This window comes from Mixophyes fleayi, chromosome 6, assembly GCF_038048845.1.
Source record: "Mixophyes fleayi isolate aMixFle1 chromosome 6, aMixFle1.hap1, whole genome shotgun sequence".
NCBI classification, from domain to species: Eukaryota; Metazoa; Chordata; class Amphibia; order Anura; family Limnodynastidae; genus Mixophyes; species Mixophyes fleayi.
The window spans coordinates 162,526,488-162,548,987 of NC_134407.1; the positions used below are offsets into that span (position 1 = coordinate 162,526,488).

Consider the following 22,500-nt stretch of genomic DNA (forward strand, 5'->3'; position numbering starts at 1 on the left):
AGAAGCAAGATACCACTCCTGCAAGAACACAGAGAACGATCAAAGATTAGATTGCATGGTCTTATAGCACTCGTAGTACTTGTTGTACAGTATATCTGTATCTATATCTATATATGTATATATGTATATGTATATATACCTATATATGTATATGTATATATATGTATAAATATGTGTATATATATATATATATATATATATATATATATATATATATACATATACATATATATATGTAAATATTTATGTATATGTATATATATATATATATATATATATATATATATATATATACATACACACACATACAGATATATATATATATATATATATATATATATATATATATTATATACATATACACACACACACACACACACATTCACGGTATATATGTGGTATTGTACGTATGTACATATGTGTGTACGTGTGTTTGTGTGTGTATGTATGTATATATATATATATATATATATATATATATATATATATATATATATATATATATATGTATATATATAGATAGATAGATATATATCAAACAACCCCCCAAACCCCTTCCCCGTTTGAGTATTTTTTTAAAAAAACAACAGACACACGTTTGGTGGTGGTGGGCTGCATTTCCCATAAGCTTTCTTAATTGTTTTGCAAGATACAAATTTCCTCGGACACGTAATTTTCAAACCAAATAAATATGCATGAGGCAAGCATTAGTCCTTTTCTTGTTTGAAACCCTAAGATTGTATGCAATCAATAAACGCATTATTCAGCCCTTGATGTAAAAGTAAAGCCTTTAGAGTAAAGTGTCAGCTATAGATTCTGGCAGTTAAGATCGGATAAACAAATGCGCGCAGGTTGCGTTTGTGAGACAGATTTGCAGTGAAAGCTCTCATGATATAAGGAATATTCCGGAGGACTGGACCCAGGATGTGTACGGTGAAAGCTGAAGGGATTCTGTGCTTTGGACAACATTATTTTTTTTTTTTGCTTGCAAACTATTTACCACTGTGCAGAGTTTTTTTCTCCCTCATATTAATTTTAATTTTTTTTTGTGAGCAGTAAACCATCAGGGGAAACTGATTCTATTACTCCTTTACATGTAAGGAGTGTGTCCCATATTAGCATCGTGGCGATTTCATCAATGGGGGGCGGGGAAGAACTTTTTCCGGAACATTTTTTGGTAAATCTGTGAATAAATAGTTTTTATTCATTTATTGATATGAAGTGAGGATTATTTCGCTGTGTTTCTCTAGAAAGGCTGGTGGTTTGTTCAGAGGGTCCCTAGTGCAATAGAAGCCCCTCTTGGGTGCTATTTCGCAATCTCAGACGCTCGCTATTGGTCAGTATGTGATCATATGCCTCTATTTCCTTCTGTCCCTCACTGGCACCCGGCCATCCCCCTTCAGCTAAAACCCAATCTCCGATAAACTACTAATAGCTAAACCACTTGGACTATAAAACACAACAAATCATAAAGCCAGGAAGGAATACAGCCTCCTCCCAATGAGTTCCTATTTTGTCAACTCCACTTTCCCGGTAACTCTGCCTGGTGGGCAGGAACCCTTCTTAGGACAGATCCCGTTATACTCCTCAAGCTATGCTGATCCTCTAAGACATTATTCTGCGAGCTATGGGGCCTCTGTAGTCCAAGAAAAGGGATATGCTTCATCCTCTTACTACCAGCAGGCTAATGGAGCATACAGCCGGACAACCGCCTGTGACTATGGCGCAGCTGGATTTTTTAGGGACAAGGAATCTTCCTGCGCTATGTCCTCCCTGGATGACCAGTCCCAGTATAACCATGAACAGCGCAAACCGGACTGTGCGCACAGCAAACTGCTCTACGAGGATCAGGATGACTCAAAATGTTCCACACCAGTATACCCCTGGATGCAGAGGATGAATTCCTGTAACAGTAAGTTCGTTTCAACTTCGCTCTCTTCTGCTCACACTACTTCTTCCCCCATTTACAAGTACAGATGAGGCAGCCATAAATCACACAAGCTCTAGCCAAATGTGCATGCCTGTTTGATACCATGCCATAGAGGCTCAGCAAGTCTGCCTCTCTCCCTCCCACATTATATCATTTTATCCAACTCCTCATCTCACTTATGTACTGTTTAACAACATTCCACTATATATCTTTCACTGTACACTTTACAGCGTTGTATCCAAACCTTTATTGTTACTTGTATTCTGTCTAATTGCACTCTAGTCTCTATTTATTACACTTTATAATGTTTTAGCAAGCCAGTAGTGTTCTCTCCCCCCACTCTCTCTCTCTCTCTCCCTCTCTCTCTCTCTCTCTCTCTCTCCCTCTCCCTCCCTCTCTCTCTCTCTCTCTCTCTCTCTCTCCCTCTCTCTCTCTCCCTTTCAGACACACTCATTTTACTATCATAAATACCTATACGCATGCTATACATATATATTATGGAACATTTAAAGGCATGCGTAATAATTGCCATGAAAGTTTGGTGTAATGAAGCACTCCCAGAAGATAATTTAGCTCAGTGACTTATTACCAATTTAAGTGCAATCCCCTTCAGTCCTGGAGTGAGGGTCCCCACATTCCCTCCCTATGTGTTTGTTTCTCTGTAAAGATTGTACCTGCTGCCCATTAGTCAAGATATAAAGTGCCGAATCCATTAATGCTCTGCTTGTGAAGATCAATACATTTCATTATCACTTAAATGTTCACATCTATTCTCCTAACCGGTTGAAGCAAACCAAAGAACAGCATGATATGTCATACAACAAGTATTGCTCTTTACAGGCTGAGCTTACACTCATAGACAATAATCACACCCCTACTAACTGAAATTGTATATACAAATTATATACATCATATGACATACGTTGGCTCCTATAACCAATTATACCAACTCATGTAATACACATTATGTATTACAATGGTATAAAAACACTACTGTTAGGCTGAATACCAATGGTATGCAATTAGAGTGTATGGGCACAGTTAATTGTTATAAATATATGTCAATGCATAAAGAACAGGTTGATATATATATAAAACAACCAATACATTCTATCAATATATTATACCATAAGTATGTACCATAAGCGTGTCATAGATCACTACATCACAAGACTATATATATATATATATATATATATATATATATATATATACATACACACACATATATACACATACACACACACATATATATATATATATATATATATATACATATATATACACATACACACACACACACACACACATATATTTGCACATACACACACATATATATATATATATATATATATATATATATATATATATATACATACACACCTACAAACAACAGCCCCTGTCCCGGGCCGCATCCATATATTACACTTTTACACATCCAACACACACACACACACACGGTAAACCTTCTGAGTGTGAGCTGTCACGTTGTCATGCAAGATTCCTGCAACAACAACAAAGAAAGCAGAGAGTACATTGTGGGCCATGCCTTCTAAAATATGTTTCTTTACGCAGGTTCGGCCTTTGGGCCCAGTGGGCGAAGAGGACGACAGACGTATACCAGATACCAGACCCTGGAGTTGGAGAAAGAGTTTCACTTTAACCGCTACCTGACCAGGAGGCGCAGGATAGAGATTGCGCACTCCTTGTGCCTAACTGAGCGGCAGATCAAGATCTGGTTCCAGAACAGGAGGATGAAGTGGAAAAAGGAGAGTAAATTGCTCAACTCTTCCTTGCCGAGTGCAGGAGAGGACGAGAAAGCCCCAGAATGAACAGCGCAACTAAATGCGCCACAATCCTTGTATCTTGAATAAATTATTGTTGCACACAGGACTGGTAATGAAGAAATGCTAGTGGCACAGAATACCTGTATTATAACTACCTACATGTCTTTTTGTCATCAGTCTGCAATACTGGAATACACATTTACCATATATATATATATATATATATATATATATATATATATATATATATATGTATATATTAGGAGTTTTGTCTAGGTGTCAAATGCACGATTTATTAAGCATATTGATTTTGGTGTCTTGTGTGATTTCATGTCTACTGAAAAGTACAATTACTACCTAGAAATTAATTGTGAAATTTTCTATTTTTATTATAATGTTGTTTTTTTGTTTGTTCATTTTAGTGTTTTGTTTGTGCCATTTTTTTTTATATATATTTGTAATTCGTATGGAGATTGGCCTAGTGATCTGACATGTTCATTTCAAGGACCTCGGCTAGCTAATAATAATAGTGAATGGAAGCAAATATCCCATAAAAGAGCAGACGCATCTGACATGTCCATATCGTTGTTATATTACAAGCACAACTAGTCTTATGTCTGTATTTTGTAGCACACCACCCCTGGGAATTCAGACTTACCAAACATCCGTTCTAATTAAAACACTGTCTGTGTTCCTGCACTTTCCCAACATTGAAATGGGGGGTACAGTATTAGAAGTCTGAAGAAAATTACTGTACCAGCTCAGCATCTGAACAGCTCTCTAATCCAATTCTCTCCTGCTCTAAAGATGCAGCTTGTCTGGGATATTTCATTAAATGTTGTTGACAATGAATACTTGTGGTTTATTTTCTCTGTATATTTAGCATTATGGATTAAAATATCATATTACCTGATGGGAATAAAATATTGCGTTTCTATGAAGAAACAAGTGGAACTCGTATCTGCTTTATGGAGAGATATTGTGTAGTAAATTATATGAGCATTTCTCCCAATTTATTTGTATTAGATTTCTGAATTATTATTTTTTTACTTAATACTGATGCTGTCCTCTATTGAGCTGTAGAATGCTAAATATTTAGTACCAACGTTAAGCATGAAAAGGGTCTCTCACATTCAGTCAATATTCTGCGTTACATTTTGAAAGAATCACTCTCTCTCTATCTTACTACTAGACATTGTTTTCCGTTTTAATCACTGAAAAATTAACTTAGTGGCCATTTTTTAACGCAATTTTGGATGGTCTCATGGTTAGGAATTGCTCACCGGCGTGAAAAAAACTTCTATTACAGGTATTCCTAGATATCTAGCTACACTATAGTGTTATTGTGTACGACGCGACCACAGAGTGTCAGAATATAGAAATTTATATTAAAAAAATACAAGTATTAAAATTGAATGCATTGTTCAAGTCAGTTCCTTATTGCCCATTTTGGCTTTAGGGGATCGGGAATGGCTCAGAATAGAAGGCATGAGACTATATTTGTATGTCTTGGACTCTAATTTGGAATCATAAAATTACAAATAAGACATACTTATTTCGAAATATCGAAATATATATACGAAGGGCACCAATGGGTTATTTTCAGGGTGTGTACACAGCTGCCATTCGGCGTATTTCCAGTAGGTGGCGCGGTCTGCCAACAGGCAGAGCGCAGCTTCCCAATGATTTTTGGAAGCTGTACATTGACTTGGGCCTAACGATTCTCAGATCGTCATTATTTGTAACCATAGAGCATGAATTACCTCTTGAGGTCATCAGTGAGAATTTACGACTGGTCAACAAAAGCACGTGATTTCCAAACGCACCCACACCCCCATATTTGGCCGCATACATAGCAAAACGAAGTACAGTGCATTGCTATAATTCATTAATACATCATAAATCGTGAGGCGCAGGGTGATCCACAAATCAAGTCTCCAAAATCACCCAAATGAGTTCCTACTTTGTGAACTCGTTCTCAGGGCGCTATTCTAATGGCCCCGACTACCATGTGTTAAATTATGGTACTGGCAGCAGCAATGTGAACGGATCTTACAGGGAGACAGGCAGCATGCATCCCACCTCTTATGGTTACAACTACAATGGCATGGACCTGAGCGTCAGCCGGGAAGCCGCTTCCAGCAGCCACTATGGGGACAGCTCAGGAGGGTTCCCTGCACAGGAGAGCAGGTTCAGAGCCACCTCCAGCTGCCCCCTCTCCTCCCCCGAGCCCCAGAGCCACGGGGGGAAGAGCGAGCAGGTTTCCTCAGACCCGACCACCTCAGGCAGCAGCCACTTCACTGAGGTAGAGGAAACCAGTGCGTCCTCAGACCCCGACGAAACCACCCCGAGAGGTACCACGTCCCGGGCACAGCCAGAGAGCAGCCCCCCCGGAGCAGCCGGTGCAGACGGACAGAGCCCACAGATATTCCCCTGGATGAGGAAGCTGCATATCAGTCACGGTACCGCTGCTTTTTTACTTTCAATTTCACAGGGGCGAGGAGAGGAAGCCCGGTCTCTATATTACTAAACTTCTCCCTCTCTACCCCGTACAACATGCGGGTAATCTCAGATTGCCCAGTGTGCTCGAATAAAACGTAAGATCGTATAATACAAAAAGAAAACGTGTAATTAGCATGTAGTATAATTATTAGTAGTACGTTGTAATATAGCAGAATGCAAGAGGCAAAATGTGATGGCGTATATTAATGTTATAAAATGCAGCCAGACGTGCTAGACAATATTACCATATGTATAAAGGTATTATAAAGTTATGCAGCATGTTGCCCATCTGTGTTATAGGTCAGTTAGGCCAAGTGATGGAATAAAATAATAATTGTGGAGTTGATATAATAGTAAATGGAGGGATTACATGTAACGATAAGGAGATAAGGGGAGTACGGTGGAGAAGTTCTCAGTAAGGGCTGAATTCTGCATACAGGTGTGGGGATAGAATAGGGGGTTATTGTGGTTCTGTGCACTGAATAATCCCCCAATCGTTCTTCCCACGATGCAGATATGACAGGTCCGGATGGCAAGCGGGCGAGGACAGCCTATACCCGTTACCAGACCCTGGAGCTGGAGAAAGAGTTTCATTTCAATAGGTACCTGACCCGCAGGCGGCGGATTGAGATTGCCCATGCCCTGTGCTTGTCCGAGCGCCAGATCAAGATCTGGTTTCAGAACCGCAGGATGAAATGGAAAAAGGATAATAAACTGAAGAGCATGAGCTTGGCTACAGCAGGGAGCGCCTTCCAGCCCTGACAGGGCTCAGCACACTATTCCCAGGACTCTACTCATGGCACCTAACTGGGGCACCTCTTGTGGCACTTACTGGGGCACCTCTTGGCATGTCGAGTATAAGGACAATGGTAGCTCCTGCCCAGGATTCAATCCTAATTTCTCATCGTTTCTAGCTGTGTACAGTGCGCTCGGTCGCTGTGACGTCCTCAATGTTTGTGACTGTAAGATACTGCTGCTTTCTGGACTACATAGCATGTTTATCGGAGCTCTTAAATGTTATAACTTATTTATAATTGATAAGAATAAAAATGGCGTCGAACCGTTTACAGGTTTTTGAAATATGTTTCTTGTTTTTATTTTTGTTTTTAATTTGTGTTTTTCAGAACAGGTAGGCTATTGATGCACTAAAAAAAACCCTCACGTTTTGTTATTTCAGTGTCAGGTCTGTGTTCTTGCTCGATATTTTTTTTGTGTTTGCTAAGTGTTGTTTTATTGCAAGGTTGACTTTTCCTACTGTCACCAATAGGTGTTGGGGGAGTGAGTGACATGTTTTGTCTATTAGAGGTACCTGTATTGTCTGACTGCCTGGGGATTTGCCAATCCATTTTTGTATTTGTATTAATAATAAAAATGTTTCTCTTGATTGTGAGACAAGACTCCTTTATACCATTGTGTGTTTCTTTCTCTGCCTTCGCATTTACTGATCTCTAGGGCTTTGTCAAATATTTATGTATGTAAAATATATTTAATAAGACCTCTCAAAATTCAGAGGAGAATCAGACAACCACTCGACGAGAAGGGTCAAAAAATGTACTGATGTTGGGAAAGTTTAGTAAGAGGCGCATAAAAGTTTCTGTAAAGTTCCCAAACTACATAGCACTCGCCCTACCGTGTCCTACCCAACAAGTCCTGGTCAAACACACCACATACATACAGACATACACCTAGGAACACAAGCTAAACTATTATTAGTATTAGTCTTTTTAGCAATTAAAAAATAAAGAAGATTCAACACTTACCCCAATCTGCTCAGATTTAGGCCATCTGGAGGACTTTAAGGACAGTCTAAAATCCCAATCCCCATTGCTATTTTTGCAGAGGCAAACTACACCCAAAGTAGGTATGACATTTACATGTCAAATGGGTACGTTTTTATCTAGAAGTTAGATCGTAAAAATGGCCCAGACCTCAGACAGATACCCCCTCACTGGCTCTCAAAAGTCACGTGAGCTCCATAAACTTAGGTTTATGGTTTTAGGGAGTTGACAATGTACAATATATTTCACATTCTCCACAATGTTAAGTGACAGTTTAACTGGCTTGTGAGGGACTCAGCCAGTGAGTATTTCAGCAGATGAGCCGCTACAGGGAATGTCAGACATTGCAGGTTTGCTGCTCTCTGCAGAGGACTCAGGGTCTCGCGAAAAAAGTAAGTTTTATATCCATACCCTTTATATGTCCCTAAAACTGTCAAAATATTAGTGTGCTAACTTGCTGGGCATTAGGTGGTCAAGTATTAAATGACAGACAGCCTTGCCTTAATAGGAGTATAGTTGCTAATATGATTAATGATATAATAAAAACTAGCATATTTGTAAGGACAGGAAAACACATATATATAATTTAACGATATCGTGTTTTAACAATAGTTTGTATTCCCTACATACACATTTACTGTATTAGTTAATAGAAATGACTGTATATATTTGTATGTATTTCTATCCAAAACCAAAGTGAATTATGTATTGTTTTGTTTTAGTGTATAATGCAAACACACAACTGCATAAGAATATGAGAAAATCTGAAATTCTTTTTAATTACTGTGTACAAAATGGATTATATAATGAATTTGTGAATATTCACAATAAGAAAATGGCATTAGGTTGTGATTTTGACATGACAGGCTAGAGCTCAGCTCAAGACAATATAAATTTAAGTAAAATCGCCTTTAGACTTTATTAGGCGATAAGGTCTTATGGGACAATACAATACTAACAAAAATAAAATAAAATAAATACATATATAGATAGATAGATATAAACACCCATCTATTAAAGGAAGTGAAGTGTTCTATTTAATTAATACTTCGCTATGGCACGTGTGTGCTGCAGAACAAAATATACTATTTTAGTGCAACACAAAAGGCAAAATATGACAAAATATTATTTAGTGTAAAGTAATAAGTGCAAGATATATATATACAAGAATCTCTGAACTTAACAGGCAAATGTAACATATGTCGTGGGCTCCGGAGCCTTGTCCTCAAAGTTCACTCCACTGTCATCATGAGACATGGATTTTGTAGGGAGTTACAGATGATAAATCATCTAAGAGGGTCATTTAACGAGTCAAATTACACATGCTATAAGAGGGGAGAAAACGCTAAACTTGGTGTTAGAGGAATTCATAGCCTTCAGTTACAATTTCTAAACTTTAAAATATTTAAATATTTTGTTTAGCTTGACCCGGTTAATATAAACATGCAGAGAGTGGCATTTACACACACACACACACACACACACACACACACACACACACACATATATATATATATATATATATATATATATATATATATATATATATGTATTTGGATTTGCGGCAGTGGCGGTAGGAAGATGTGATCTTGGGGGTGCTGTGTTTCAGGCGGATGAAGCGTTACAGAATAAACAGGAAAGATGGGATATGGCTGTGCAGACAAAAAGGATTTTCACTGCTTTACTACTAATTTCCTCTTTTGTTTCTGATGAAAGGAATAGTTCTATATTGTCAGTGGTATGAGGTCTGAGTGATAATGTTACCATAGCATTATAATACACCTGCGATTACACAGATCACAGACCAGAACATCCATAAATGACTGTAGACCAATCCCTGATGTATATATATATATATATATATATATATATATATATATATATATATATATATATGTGTGTGTATATTAAATTGTTTCGGCATTTACACCTCTAATTTTACTAAACTTTCAAGCTTGACGTGTTTGTATTTGTTGATCGATACAAAAAAGTGTTTGTTACATTAGTATCAATTAGGATGTCCTTAATTCCATTGGCTGTGTTATTTTTCTGTTACCTCTGACGGTAATATTAAAGATGATAAAATAATGATGCATTTTAATTCTACTACATTGCACTGCGGTGTGTGTGTACTGCGCCAAATACTCTGCATGAGAAAATCGCAGTGCGTCACTCACACTGCAACACATCTTTGCACTTTTCACCCCGCAGCTCGGCTGTTGTAAGCCTGAACCCTTGTTCACCTTTCCTATATCACAATTCTGCTGAGAATTAACATTTCTATAATTACCAAACTGTCTTTTTTTTTTATCTTAACGCGAGAGAAGTTTGTGAATTGAAATGTGTGCGATGTTTTATTTGCTTGGAAGTGAGGTGATTGAAATATGGTAAACGATTTAATTAGGAATATCAAATGAAAAGCAAAGGGGGCACAAATGAGTTGAAAAAGCACAGCTATTCTAAACGATTAAATCGCCATTTTAGCAGTATAATGGGGTTTGCATGCTGAATGGGAAAAGCGGTGCACATACCCCATCAATTATTCATAGAGAGAGGGATCATTGCGAGGTCAGCAGTCTGGTGCAGAGAACAGTACCAAACACAGATCAACCTTCTCTGCCGGGAAGCTCACCCGCAAGGGGCACTCTACAAACGGCTTTATAGGATATTATATTGGATACTGACTCAGAACTGCTTCTTACAGGAGTCAAAATAGGAATAACTATAAAATGTGAACACTACAAGAAAAGCATTTATCGGTATAAGCACCAGTCCAAACGTCACCCCCCTTCTACTATAGTTTAAGTCACATGAGGATCTATTAAAATTACAGGCAATTTGCTGAGATCTGATCCTGCATAAATAAGGGGCTAAGTTCAAAGCAGTCACGGTTATTGGGGTCTGCAATGAGATTCACTTGCACTACCCTATACTGACCAGCAGAGCCCGCTTTAGACCAAGTTCACAGGCAGTATTCAGCCATAGACCTGCATTGACCACTCTGCTCACTGTTACAAGTTACATAAAACACCCCAGCACCGCATGCTTCTATATTTATATATATTCATACATACACAAGTAGGGACAGTCATATACATGTAACAAACTCTGCTCAGCTAACTACTTCGTAAAAAATTCACTTGAATGATATGACAAAAAAGCATCTGACTAATGGACTTTGCATGTTTTTGGTGCAATTAATTCAGTTCATTATTAATACAATTTTAATAAAGTACTCACTTCGGGACAAAAGGATCTAGAAAGAGAGAAAGAGAGAGAGAGAGAGAGAGAGAGAGAGAGAGAGAGAGAGATCATGGTACAGACGGTCAGCCTCAGCCCCAGGGCAGCCTGACAAGGGCTTGTTAGCACCATATTATAGTTCATGAGGTCAAGAAGTGGAGGGTCAAAAGTTTACGCTGTGCATCAATGCTGTACTGAAATAGATCCAGCGCACTTACCCACAACAGGGACTTAAGGAAACAGACACATTGGTATAGAACCAGTGTGCTTCTTATGTAAGGTACACACACACACACACACACACACACACACACACACACACACCCATACCGATAAAGATATATACAGTGTACTTCTTATGTAAGGTACACACACACCCATACCGATAAAGATATATACAGTGTACTTCTTATGTAAGGTACACACACACACACACACACACACACACACACACACACACACACTTAACGATAAGATATATACAGTGTACTTTTCATGTAAAGTACACACTCACTGCTATAGACCCAATGTACTTCTTATGTAAAGTACACACTCACTGCTATAGAACCAGTGTACTTCTTATGTAAAGTACACACTCACTGCTATAGATCCAGTGTTCTTCTTATGTAAAGTACACACTCACTGCTATAGATCCAGTGTTCTTCTTATGTAAAGTACACACTCACTGCTATAGATCCAGTGCTCTTCTTATGTAAAGTACACGCTCACTGCTATAGATCCAGTGTTCTTCTTATGTAAAGTACACACTCACTGCTATAGACCCAGTGTACTTCTTATGTAAAGTACACACTCACTGCTATAGAACCAGTGTACTTCTTATGTAAAGTACACACTCACTGCTATAGATCCAGTGTTCTTCTTATGTAAAGTGCACACTCAATGCTGTAGATCCAGTGTACTTCATATATTAAGCATACACATAGTCACTGCTTATAGATCAAGTGTGTGTACTACACGCTCACTAGTATAGATGTACTGCTATATGTGCACTGCTGTATAGGTGAACTTTTCTGAAAATCATATACACCAACTGCTAAAGACCCATTATACTTCTGTAAAACATATACAAAAATCAACTGCTACAGATACAGTGTTCTTATATAACACACACACACACACACACACACACACACACACACACACAATTACTGCCGTCTGTCCAGTGTACCTCTAATCTAACATATGCACACACTCACTGCTACAGTATATATTTTATTTAAAACGACAGAACAGTGACTTGAGTTATCACCATATATGTATGTAGTACTACACGTATGTTAATTGTTCGGTTACAAGGCAGCATGGCATTGTACATGAAGACAGTTATACTGAAAGTGAATTCAAACAGCAATATTGCATAGCTATTGTAGCAATTACTTTACCGTTGCAGTCTCGCATAGTTATTATTGTTACCCAAATCCTGCATGATACGGTATCAGGGAAAATCTCACAAAATTGCACTTTTGGTTGACATTATTATGAAATGGTCAATTTATATAACGAATTGCATTCATGCATTCATAACAATGACAGCATGTAGCATGGAGCATGTAGATACATTTTCTATATCTGCAGTGTGTCTCTGAAAAACACTTTGGGTACCAGGAGGCAGAGTGCACTATCCTATAGGTTCATATCGTATGTCCTCCTCTCTTCTGAAACTGAATCTGAAACAATGAGCCCAACACGTAAACTAGATGCAATTTAACAAAATAGTGAAAATAAAAATAAACCTCAATTTTTCCTAAAATGTTTCATATTATTATTATTATTATTATTATTATTATTATTATTATTATTATTATTACTAGTAGTAATAGCAGTGGTAGTAGTAGTACCATTTGCGTGTTAATGAAGTAGGGTACGTATTTATTGCTATTTTTCCCTCATAATTCTAAACTGATATTTTATTAAATACATTTAATTGAAAAATGCAAGTGGAAGCGATCTTTATTAACTATGGCATAATCTTTTCCGATTTAAACATATTTAACCTGTTTATTTTGCATCTGCATTAGCAACTGTACCATTAAGATAACATTTAAAATATTTTATTTATCTCATAATTGAAGTTATTGTATTTATTTTATATAAACAATGTGACAATTGTGACGCCTGGACAAAACAGACACACACACACACACACACACACACACACACACACACACACACACACACACACACACACACACATTAAATAAATAAATGCCACCTACTTCTTTACAAATGAGCCATACAAACAGCTGTGTGCTTGTTTTGTAAATAAAACATTCCCTATGGATGGGGCTTCTTATTATATTATTACATAAATAATATGAGAAAACGTTATACCAGATTTTCTTGCACTTTGGTCTAAAAAAATCGTATCTAATTAGTTTCCTACACAAAGATGGCGTTTTTGGAGCTGTTATTATTTTCGTACTTATTTAGAACGAGTCAAATGCAATACTATCATTATATATATATATATATATATATATATATATATATATATATATATATATATATATATATATATATATATATAGTGTGTGTGTGTGTGTGTGTGTGTGTGTGTGTTTTTGATAGGTACACACACAAAACATAGGATAACTGACTTTCTGAATTTACCTGCTTTATCTGTGCTGTGGGGGCAGGGTGGGCGGAATTAATACAGAACATGTCATGATACTATATATAGATATGTACTGTTTTCCTTATTCCCAATGTAGAAATGAGTGTAAATTTGCTGTACTATTGCTGAACAGTTCTGACTGTGTAGAGTGGGAGAGGCCAGGGCAGGGTGAAACGTAGGTCACAGCTTGTAACTAATATGAAAATGCCAGCGGCAATCACACACCACGCCTCGCTGTTTAACAAAGACTGACAAAACTATGAGATTAATTCCCCCAAAAAAACTGGGGATCCGTGCGTCAAATGTGCTCACAACGCCTGTCACTGACCACACCAAGGACCAGACCCGTTTAAGACGCTGCTATTGCACTAAGTGAACTTGATGAGTAGAAGGAGGATGAAGAGGATAAGTGCGAGGCAGGGGGAACATCAAGTATATTGTGTCTTCTTCCATTTCATCTATTTCTTACGTTATGGATAAAGACAAGGAATCTAGCCACAGCATGGCTGGCCGAGGTATGTTTTGTGGTTTACACAGAGAGGAGAGGTGGAGTGAGGCTCGGCAGGGGGTGGGGTGTAAGGCAGGTAGGGCTTATAGTTATATAACAGGTATACGGAAATGCAGAATGCCCAGTACAAGTTATACAACTGCTGCCTAATTAAATGGCTGCTTTGCACTCACCTGCAGCGAAATTCGTTTAATTGGAAGATAATTCGTATAACTGTGTGGTAGGCCATGCCAAGGAAGCCTTCTGCATGGTTTTAACAATAAGAGCGAGGTGGAGGCCTAACCTTTGTAAGATGAGTGTGCTATGAAAGGTGTTCTACCGAGGACAAAGAAACTTGACCTCTTAATCTGGTTATGATAGATAGATAGATAGATAGAAGATAGATAGATAGATAGATAGATTATGGTAAATATAACTGTATGGCACACACACACACATATATATATATATATATATATATATATATATATATATATATATATATATATATATATATATATACATATATATATATATATATATATATAGTATCTTCTTTCATCATGTGAAACCCATTACAGTTTCGTTTTATTCCAATTAGAGAGAAACGTTTGGTGCAATTTTTAATCGACGGTTTTGCATATTTGGGAAACAATGTTTATAAATAAGAAAATCCAAAATTACCTAAAATGACCGCATTAGGTATATTTTTGTGTTCCTATACTAGATATTAACAGGCACAATTCTCAATAGGTGACTCATGTTTCTTCCCTGTAGCTGGATTATAGAAGTAATTTCTATTTTTACGTTTTAATAAACTCAGAGTGGCCAATTAAATGATCGCGAGGTGATTACAATCTGTTGATTGACTCATTTGCGTAGATAAGCGAGACTATTTCATAGATATTTAAATCATTACCCTGAAAGAACAGCGGATACATTTTGGTAATAATTGAGAAAATAATGGCATGTCTTTGGCATTAGAACTGTTTTAATATATTTTTATATTTGCTGAATTTTACTTTAATTTGGTCACTCACAGTTATGTCTTAATTAATTTACTTCTGGCCTGTGGAGAAAATGATCCTGAACAACCATTTATATCTGAAGTGATGTTTGAAAGTTATGTCCAATTGCTGATTTGTTCTCCCAAATATACATATATTAGTTGCAATGTAGCAATCATTGTGTATACATTGTGTTCTGTAGATATTTATGGTATGGAGTTCATTACTATTTCCATCGCACTAAGCTCATTTAATGATTTATAATAAAGGTATTACTGTACTATTTTTTACAATATATCTTAAAATCCTATCGAATTAGTGAATACATGTTTATTCCTTAAATAAGTTAGTTATACTTTTCTTCATGCAGTAAAAGCAACAATTGTCAATGTGATATGCAAAAAATGAGGTTCGCTTGTTATATTGCCCCCACCTTGGAACAGACAGGACGAAATGAGGAGTTATGTCTGTCTTCTGTATGTACCCTGTAGATCCGAATTTGTGTGAAGACAGTGATTTCACAAATTCGTGTCTGGGGGGATATGCAGTTGACATATACGCTACAGACGCAAAGAAACAGAATTTGATGAACACCTTTTCATTTTTGGTTGTGAAATATGGACCGTCTGTGATTATATTGTTATATTCGCTTTTCAGTTACAACTTCGCCTCCTTGCTGGTAGCCTGGATGTAATTTGCATGTTCACCCTGCTTTGGGCCGATGATTATGTGTTACATTTTTCCTATATTATGTGACGCCTGTACATTACACGCGTTAGGAAGTTATTAGTTGTAGTACAAATTCGTTCTATTTGTCCCATTGCTTACTCTTGAAATAGGCAATTTAATAATGTGCCTAAATGGAATTTAGTAAAGCAAGTATCCCGAATTAGTTGATGAATTTTCTATCGATCCAAAGCAAGACGCATTTGTCTCTGCCAGTTCTCTCTGCAAAACCCGTCTGCAGGAGCAAGCCAGACCAGTGCGTCAATTGCAGCCACCAGATCTTTTACATCAGGTTTTTTTTTTTGCATTTTCTAATGAAATATGAGTGTATAATATTTCTAACAGACAGACAATCTTCTTGGTTTGATAATGGCTAATTATTGGGCGTGAGTGCATCAGAGTTTAGTTTGCATGTGTATATAATATACTAGGACCCTGCTATACATTCAGTGGTGTGGGCAGTTACTGGGAAGAGATAACCTGAATAGTGTATCTTGCGCTATGGAGCACGTTTACTTGTCAGGGGATGGTGGGAACAATTCTATTGGCTCTTGGTGTCACATGTAAACCCAACTTTGTTCACTTGACAGTAAGTAGGAGGGTTTTACGAAACAGGAAAACGGCTAGGACTACAGGAATAAATTGTACATGGGTTTTGGGTGCAATTCAAACAAATAAATGGCCATGAGTTCGTTTTTGATCAGCTCCAATTATGTGGACCCCAAATTTCCACCGTGTGAGGAATATTCCCACAGTGATTACCTTCCCAGTCAATCTCCAGCGTATTTCTGCAACCAGAAGAGGGAAATCAGCTTCCAGCATGGGGCGACCTCCCCCCGATCTGCCTGCACCAGCCAACACTACTCCTGTCCGGGCTCCGGACGCCAGTCTTCCATGCTATCTCCCCGGAATCATCCCCAAGCTGGACTACTCCCTGAAGACAAGCATCAGTGTCAGACCACAGTCCCTGGGTCACCTCCGTCCTGCAGCCGAAAATCATTAGATCATAAGCCCCCAGAATCCTCCTCCCAGGACCCAGTTGTGTACCCCTGGATGAAGAAGGTGCACATTTGCACTGGTAAGTACACCAGTTGTCTCAGCTCTCAACTAACCCAACACTTGGAAATTGTGTGTCCTTTTAAATTTACGATCTCCTGTTTGCAGGGCAGTATAATTACATCCTCCATAAATTTTTATTGCTTTACTTGGCCAACTGCCTTTGAAGTAGAGTTTACCATCCTCCTCAAATTTCTCCAAATCCCTTTTAAGTACTGTGTACCTTCCTACATTAAGTTTTTATGTTTTTTCTAATTTGTGTTTAAGTAGCAGATTGGGTAAACTTTCACTGCATTCTGTCACTTTAACGTGGTGCTGTTAAAAAGTTCATAGCTCACATGTAACATCCAGGAATATAGGATGAGGATGAAGAAAAACTTGTTTATAATTCATTGTTTAGGGATAGACATACCCTACACTTAACAACAGTGTTTTTTTTTTATTATTAACTGCAGAATACCTCCTCCATATACTCCAATAACAGAGCGTGTATTGTTTGTGATTTTCTTTCAGTCAGTGCTACTTATTCTGGGGGAGAACTCAAGCGTGCCCGCACAGCTTACACCAGGCAGCAAGTACTGGAACTGGAAAAAGAGTTTCACTATAACCGCTATCTGACCCGCAGACGCAGAGTGGAGATTGCGCACACTTTGCACCTTTCTGAGCGTCAGATCAAGATCTGGTTCCAAAACAGGAGGATGAAGTGGAAAAAAGACCATAAGCTGCCAAATACCAAAATCAGGGCTAACACCTCTTCAAGCCTGCACATGACTGAGGGTTCCCAGAATGTGGGCAACACCTCCCCAACAGGCCCCTAAAAAGTATCAAGCGCAATTCTTAAATCCCATATAAAACTAGACATTTTCGTTATTTATTTAAAGGAAGACAGTGCCAGGAGAAGCAGACTTGACTTTGTTCCTCACCCTCATTCAGGAGAAGCCTGTAGATAGATTTCAGATTTGGAGAAGATAGATCTATGTTTCATCTTTAATCACGCCAAACTCTGGCCCATTTGTCATGTTTACACTGCGGTACAAAGGATGAACCTCGCTTGACAGAACCGACGTTCACTTTAATAAATGAGGCTCCTTCTTCTGGCAGAACTGTATTTCTCTGCCTTTGTGCTACAGCAGGACTTTCAGTGTCGGTTCTGACATCAGTACACAATACTAGTTACATGTACATTGCCAGGACTTGTGGGGAGAGTCAGATTTGTGTTAATAATATTGTTGTTCAAGAACAGGTATCCTACCCTCTTGTACTTAGCACACAGTAGGGATTTGTAAACACCTCTAGTTCCTTAAAATATTCACCATCAGTAGTCTATGATATGAGGACTGGTGGCCTGGGGGAGAACCCTTTATAATCTCCAGCTGATATTTCAACCAACCCTATAATGTATTTATATGCAGAGATTAATAATCAGAACTGAGGCAAACAAAGGATCGGAGAGAGCAGTTATTCTTCAACGCTAGCTTTGCCGTGGGATCTGCCCTTGCTTATTGTAAATAGAATATAAATAAATATTTTTTTCCTCACGTGGATGTGTGTTTATGTATTATACTGTTTTGAACTGGAAACTTGTCCTCCTCTAGGTAGCTTGCAGGCCAAGTTATCAGTAAGTACTGTTTGTCTTCTACATTAAAGTCATATTTGTTCATACTCACTGTAACACCACTACATAATGACTGGCACTATCTGTTTGCAAACAGCACTTAACTGAAGCTGAAAGTTTATTTTAAACTCGAGACTCCCTTCAAGCGTTAGTGAAAGAGGCCTCTAGCTCTAAAAATCAGCTTCTACATTTAATACATTAATGAGATTTTTTTTTTTGCACAGATGTTTCTCGGTGTTTCCAGGTTTTTCTGTGTGTTTTTATATTACAAAGGAGCTTGGCCACTGCAATAGCTCAAACTCTGACAAGCAAATAGATAATCAAGAAGACAAATGGGTTCTTTTGTGAGACACGGCCTTGTATTAATTTTCATTTTCTTTCTCTCTCTCTCTCTCTCTTACCAAATTTCAGCTCTGGACTAAATATCATTTTTATTATTTTGTGCACTTTTTGTTTAAATTGAACACTCATGTTGTGTCGGATATAATGGCTATTTGTATGTGTGAATTATTTATGTATCAAACACACCGCCTGAAACTTATGTGTACACACACACACACACACACATATATATATATATATATATATATATATATATATATATATATATATATATATATATATATAAACAAAAACAGACATAGGTCCTCTGCACTCACCATGTACAGACTGGGGTGCAAGAGGGGGTTGCCCACATTGTATAGACAAGAATATATATATATATATATATATATATATATATATATATATAATTTTACATTCTGCCTTCTTAAAGTCTCATATTATTTAGAGAAAAAAAGTAAGGTATTTTGACTAGCGTTATCTCCTGTAAACTACCCCCTCCCATATATAATAAATATTCTAATTTAACGAAAACCGTGGCCTGCATTATTTAACTGAAATAAAGACTACATCTGGCAACAGCTCCTTAATATATTTCTCATTTTCTCTATTCGTGAGAATGAAATAAAAGATGGTCTTTTTCAGGAACAGAATGCGCTATGGACAGCTCTCTCTGTTGTATGCAAAGTTCACAACCATTATTTGTAGACACAGTCTAAGAAAAATGTGAGAATTATACAGAAAAATCATTAATCACTTGTAAAAAAAAAATACTTACCCAGTGTCTTTGTTATTCAATAGCAAATCTGTGTGGACCGTCTGTTAAGAGAAAAAAAAGGTGAAGGCGTCTCTTGGATTCTCCTGAGAAAGTCAGAAGTGCATCTAGTGTTTTTTACACTTTGGAAAAGTTGTACAAACATGGCTTGGAAATTAGAAGTCTTGAGCTCAGATTCCGGGATCGCTCAAGGTAACAGCCCTGTCAAGCTTATATTTTATTTCTTTATTACCTCTTGTCACATATGTGTGTTAAAAAAAAAAAAAGCTCTTTGAAGTTTCTTTGAACGAGATTTAAATTTATCAAGACAAAAACACGAACCCATGTCTAGCTTTCTCTTGTGGTACAAGGTACAGTGTGGCCAGATTATTTATTTGGTTATATTTTTATGCTACTATACTGAGCAAAAATAATGATTGTAGCAATACAGTCTATTATGTATGATACAAGGTAATATGTTTGATGCAGTACTAATTTGACAGTACCCAGTATTTACACAATAGCTAACTTACTCAAACGAATTTCAATGGCGACTTGTTTATTGCAATACAAAAATATATTTGCAATTTACTGGGGTATTTTCAACACTAAAATCATCGAAAATCGCAGCACAATTCAGCACAAATCCGGGAATATTTTTAGGGGAGAAAACGAGTTTTTCTTTGTAATTCTCTTAGGAGAGCCTTGTTACTGTTTACTTGTTCTGGTGTGATTAGTTCTGTTTTTGGGTCAAATAAATATATGTACAAGTAAAAAAAAGAGCGAAGAATGTGGGAAGGAATGAGCAGTGGGTTCATCTGCAGGGCAAGCTGGTGAAATAAGCAGAGACTGACCCAGGAAGCCCTGTGACCTCTGTGAGGCCGGACAGAGCGGTGTTTAACATGTCCTACATAGCGCACAACTCAGATCTAAACTCAGAAATGGGTCTAGAGGGTCGATCTCCTCCTGCTATGTGGATGCCTGTGGTCTCTCTTACACTACGTGTGTATTGAGTCCATTCTATTTTATGTCGTTACTACGAATATTGTACAACCAAAAACCAGATGATAGGTTATGGATCACGTGTCGAAAGTGTACACTGCACCTAGAAATATTGTCCTGCACTTTTCACACCACAGTCCTTCCACCCACACAAAAGTCATTTGTAGGTATTGCAAAAAGCTCTGCGCGCACACACACATATATGGGTGTGTATATATATATATATATATATATATATATATATATATATATACAGTAACATCATAAATAGATGATAGATAGATAGATAGATAGATAGTTAACATAAAGATATATGGATATATACCATATAGATTGAAGGATAGATATATAGAATTTAAATATTTATTAGCGAGTTTTTACCAACTAAAAGAAGTGTCATATTGTCTATTTATGTACTGTTGGGCCAAGCAATATTCGGCATTGATACAAAGTGAGGCAGAATGTGGAGTGTGAAGAAGAGATAGCCAGAATGAATAGCAGGGAGAGATTCACCATTGTTCTGCAGCCAGGCTGAGGCTTAGAGATTTCTCCTGATCGCCTTTCTCAATGACAGATTTATGACGCCCAATAAAACCAGCTTGTTTAAATTCCTAAATCAATCTCCTTTGCTCATTACATAATCTTACTTTTTATCTGTCCAAAAATGCTTTGAAGCCCTGACCGAAAAGTCTACCTATTTGCTTTGTCAATGTGTGTTTTTAAAACAGTGTGTTGGGCCAATTTTCATTAAAATACTCTTATTATGTTAATTCGTTTAACATGAATCTGTCATAAAATCATTATTTAGACTCACCACGGTCCACTTGTATATGCTGTACAAGTGCTAAATATCCCTTTTGCTCGTATCTATAATGTCATCTCCAGCATAAAGCAAACAATGTTACGCCTGCAGCCTAGAAAACTAATGTGCAAAAGTGTGTATGATTTATTGGTTTGTCTTTTACTTATGGCAATACTATGTGATATATATATATATATATATATATATATATATAGATTGTGTATGTGTGTGTGTATGTATATATATATATATATATATATATATATATATATATTTATTTAAAGAATTCCAAAACACAGGAACCAGTTCTACAACACTATTGAACTGGGGAGTTATTGTATGGCACAGTAAATTATTACTTGTATTCAGATAAAAACCTTGAGTAGTACAATATGCATTGTGCATAGATCACCTAACCAGGTTCTGATACACATATGTATCTATGTGTTACATGGTATTCCAATCTCTTGTATAGAGGACCCCAGTGTTTTTGTGGAAGGTCATAGTGGTCCTCTGTGTAAGGAAGTGAGACCCCCTCCTCCCCTTCCCTGTCACGTGATTCATTAAATAATTAATGCAGAGGTTGCTGGATAGATATGTATTCGTCAGGAAAATCGCAGACATGGTCTCCTTGTGTCTGACGTGAAATTCAACTGTCCTTAAAGAACAGCCTATAGCAGATACAGAGGAAGAGAGCAGAGAGGGAGAGAGGGAGAGAGAGGCTGGCATAAAACAAGTGGGATCAGAGCCACACCGTGGGCTGGATTATTGTAAGTAGCGGGGATTCCCCCTGTCTGTCTATGTCCATGTAAATTTATTGTGTCTTATTAATGTTAT

General features: G+C 37.3%; 4 protein-coding genes across 6 annotated transcripts in view; all 4 read left to right on the forward strand.

Moving 5' to 3' along the window:
* Positions 1 to 22,500, forward strand: part of HOXB3 (homeobox B3) — a 39,478-nt gene that overhangs the window by 2,747 nt on the left and 14,231 nt on the right. The window contains exon 2 of one of the 3 annotated variants that reach the window (XM_075176967.1): positions 19,907 to 20,072. The gene's annotated coding sequence lies outside the window, so the exon portion shown is untranslated. Of the gene's footprint in view, positions 1 to 19,694; positions 20,073 to 22,188; positions 22,434 to 22,500 lie in introns of those variants that run through there. The other 2 variants (XM_075176968.1, XM_075176972.1) reach the window with 2 other exon arrangements.
* HOXB6 (homeobox B6) lies at positions 1,357 to 3,933 on the forward strand. Its single transcript, XM_075176975.1, has 2 exons — positions 1,357 to 1,912; positions 3,506 to 3,933. Exons 1-2 carry the CDS (start codon positions 1,501 to 1,503, stop codon positions 3,760 to 3,762), a joined length of 669 nt encoding a protein of 222 aa, XP_075033076.1. The 5' UTR covers positions 1,357 to 1,500; the 3' UTR covers positions 3,763 to 3,933.
* Positions 5,464 to 7,624, forward strand: HOXB5 (homeobox B5). The gene is made up of 2 exons (XM_075176974.1): positions 5,464 to 6,179; positions 6,734 to 7,624. The coding sequence occupies exons 1-2, from the start codon at positions 5,669 to 5,671 to the stop codon at positions 6,979 to 6,981; spliced, it is 759 nt and encodes a 252-aa protein (XP_075033075.1). The 5' UTR covers positions 5,464 to 5,668; the 3' UTR covers positions 6,982 to 7,624.
* HOXB4 (homeobox B4) lies at positions 16,176 to 18,686 on the forward strand. The gene is made up of 2 exons (XM_075215332.1): positions 16,176 to 17,170; positions 17,662 to 18,686. The coding sequence occupies exons 1-2, from the start codon at positions 16,771 to 16,773 to the stop codon at positions 17,964 to 17,966; spliced, it is 705 nt and encodes a 234-aa protein (XP_075071433.1). The 5' UTR covers positions 16,176 to 16,770; the 3' UTR covers positions 17,967 to 18,686.